The sequence below is a fragment of the Trichosurus vulpecula genome, chromosome 2 (assembly GCF_011100635.1).
Source record: "Trichosurus vulpecula isolate mTriVul1 chromosome 2, mTriVul1.pri, whole genome shotgun sequence".
In the NCBI taxonomy this organism is placed as follows: domain Eukaryota; kingdom Metazoa; phylum Chordata; class Mammalia; order Diprotodontia; family Phalangeridae; genus Trichosurus; species Trichosurus vulpecula.
The window spans coordinates 4,190,108-4,193,339 of NC_050574.1; the positions used below are offsets into that span (position 1 = coordinate 4,190,108).

The 3,232-nt window shown below is 51.8% G+C and overlaps 1 protein-coding gene across 1 annotated transcript in view; it reads left to right on the forward strand.

Moving 5' to 3' along the window:
* Positions 1-3,002, forward strand: part of SHANK1 (SH3 and multiple ankyrin repeat domains 1) — a 143,833-nt gene extending 140,831 nt beyond the window's left edge. The window contains exons 15-16 of the mRNA XM_036742744.1: positions 2,369-2,447; positions 2,857-3,002. Coding sequence (XP_036598639.1) covers positions 2,369-2,447; positions 2,857-3,002 — 225 coding nt within the window. The remainder of the gene's footprint in view (positions 1-2,368; positions 2,448-2,856) is intronic.
* The last annotated feature ends 230 nt before the right edge of the window (positions 3,003-3,232 follow it).

Genomic DNA, 3,232 nt, shown 5'->3' on the forward strand with positions numbered 1-3,232 from the left:
AGAAGGGAAGGAGGGGCCTTTTCTTGTCTCTTCCTCAGGGACAAGCTTGGTCATTATAATTACACGGTGTTCAGCATTAGGGTTTTCTGTGATTGCTGTTCTGTCCATTTATGTTTTTGATACTCCTCGTGTATATCGTGTTCCTAAAACTGTTTGCTTCACTGTGTTCATTATAATTAAAATTTATTTTCATGGCCCCAAAAGGCAAAACTGGGACAACTGTGCAAACTGAAGGAAGCCAGATTTCACCTAGATGTAAGGAAAATTTCCCAATAATTACAGCAATACTAAACAGAAGCACAGAGGTCACCTACTAGCTGTGTGATCAGAAACAAACAGAGGTCTCACATGGACCTCTGCACCTCAGACTTCCTAAAGTATCTTCCCAGGCAGGACTTCGAGGTTCACCTGAGGTGATGTATCACCTCACCTGAGATGTATCTCAAGCACTTTACTCTCTGATCAGGGTGTATCTCCTTGAGTCAGGATGTAAGATATGGGTCCTGATAGGGTCTTTTTGACAGACTGTGATCCATACCTCCCTTCCTTCCCCTCCCCCCCACCTCATTCACAGGAGGTCACAGTTGGAAGAAGCCTTAGAGACCTTCCAAGTCATTAGTATTTATTTTTATGTGTATCATGGACCCCTTTTTCAAATCTGATGCAGTCCAGAGACCCCTTCTCAGAATCATGGTTTTAAATATTTAAAATGAAACACATATATTACAAAGGACTTGGATTTTATTGAAATAAAGATGCATTTTTTTTCATGGTTCATGACCCCTGAGGGGTGCTTGGATCACCACCTCTTACAGAGGAAGAAGCAAAGGTATTTGCCTGAGGTCATAGCTCAGGGAAGCTGAGGGAGGAAACTGTGAGGGTCTGTCTGGTCCAAACCTCCTCACTTCTCATGCAGGGCTGTCCCCAGAATGCAAGGGTGTGGATATTGGGCAGTATTTCCCCCATTCTCAGAGTGGCTCCAGGCACTCACTTGGAATGTAAAAGGGATACTCTCTGGTCCCTCTTTGCTCCACACCCCCTCTGCCCTGCCTCAGGCCTACCCTCTGCCTCTCAGACTGGGTCAGGGCAACAGTTGAGAGTGCTGGTTCTCTCTCAGGTGGGGCTGCAGACAATGCCCTTCCTGACCCCTGAAGACAGGGTAGATTTGTCAGACTGGGGAGGGGGGGAGGGGGGAAGGCGGTGGGGTGGTTGGAAAAAGGCAGGCAGTTCCTTCTCTCCCCCCCCCCCCCCCGTTGCCTAGTAACCTGCTCAAGACTGTTGTCATGGCAGTTAGAGACAGAAGAGGAAGTTGGGAGGGGGCTGTGGTGTTGCCCTAGGAAATGGAGAGTGGGGTGGGAATGTTGGGTCTCTACCACCCCCTGCCCTAGGGGAGAGCAGGGAGCTGGGGGGAGGACAAATTGGTACTGGAAGGAGGGAATAGGGGTAGGGGCTGGGTATGGGTTGAGGCCTGGAGACACATTGGATAGCATGTCTCTTTCTGGACCCACGTCTGAGCTAGACAGCAGCCAGAGGACCCCAAGTAAGATGGGAAAGGCCCTTGGGAGAGCAGCTGGAGCAGTTGGGGGTGGAGTAGCCTCAAGAGGAGAAGACAGAGGAGGGAGCATGGATGGACCCAGCCTTCGAGGCTCTCAGGAGCCATCACACAGAGGAGGGGCCCCAGAAGACAGAAGGACCAGTCTGGGAAGTTCCTGGGGATGCAGATTTTGCCTGAATCTCAGGGAAAGCTTCCTAATCAGTCAGCAAGCATTGATTGTGTGTTGATTATGTGATGTGTGCCAGGCCCTGTGCTAGACAGAGGACAGGCCCTGCCCTCAAGGGCCTTATATCTAACGAGGGACACAATGTACAAACAGACACACACGCAGCAAACCCTATCCGGGATAAGTGAGGGGGGCCAAAGGTTTCCTGAAAAAGGCGGGATGTTAGCTGGGACTTGTAGAAGCCAGGAGACAGATGATCAGGGAGAGCATGGGCACCGGCCAAAGAAATAGCCAGGGCTGAGGGATGGAGGCCAGGGTCACTGGATCTGAGAATGTGGGAGTGGTGGGGTGGAAAGAGACTGGACAGGGACAAGGGGGCAGGGCATGAAGGGCTCTGTGTTTGGTCCTGGAGGCCACTGGAGCCACTGGGGTTACTGAATGCATGTGTGTGTGTGTGTGCATGCACACGTGTGCATGTATGTGTGCGCATATGTGGGTGTGCACATGTATTCGTGTTGCTGTGTGCATGCATGCATACATGTATATACATGTACATACACATGTGTGTATGTATGTGTTTGCATGTGTATATATGTATGTGTGTGTTGTCTAGTAACCTGGGTTACTAGGGTCTGGGTCTGCCCCAGGGTGGGGGCCGGGGCACAGGAGAGAAGAGAGAGCCTACAAGGAAATCCCCGGAACGTGGCGACAGGTCAGCCATGGCAGGTGAGAGATAGTGAGGAGCAGACAATGGCTCCTGGCTTATGAAGCTGAGCCACTGGAGCTTTGACAGCACTGAGGATGTCTAAAAGAGGAGAGAGTTTGGCGAGGAAGAGGATGAGTTCCATTTGGGACATGTCAGAGTTCAGATGTTTCTGAGCCATCCGGCCTGAAGTATTTCATAAGCAGTTGGCCCTGTGAGATGTCAAGGTCAGGAGAGAGGTGAAGGTGGAGAAGTAGGTCTGAAAATCATCAGCACAGAGATGAGCATTGAATTTATGGGCGCAGAGGAGATCACCGAGTGAGACAGAACAGAGGGAGAATGGAAAGCCTGGCCGGAGCCCCATGGGAAAGCCACAGCTAGAGGGAGGCTTCGTGGAGTCGCCAGATCCGGGCCTCCTGACTTCTCATGCAGGCGGCTCCCACTCCCCCTTCTTGGCCATGCCAGGCCATGGAGGCCCAGCGGTGGTTCCCCTGCCCACAGAGGGAGCTGCACTCTGCAGTGCTGCCCTCTGCATGAGGTCAGTAAAGGAGGCTGAGAAGGAGCAGTCAGAAAGGTAGGAGGAGAGCCACAAGGGAACAGTGGCAGGAAAACCTAGAGAGAAGAGAGCATCCAGGAGGAAAGGGTGGTCAGCAGAGCCAAAAGCTGCAGAAAACCAAGGACGAAGGCTGAACAAAATCCATCAGATTTGGCCATTTGTACCCAAAGCTGTCCAGCAGTAGCGTAGGTAGTGAGTGCCCCGTCAGATGGAGGTTAGATTGCCACTTGGTGGGAGGGGTCCTGCTTGGGC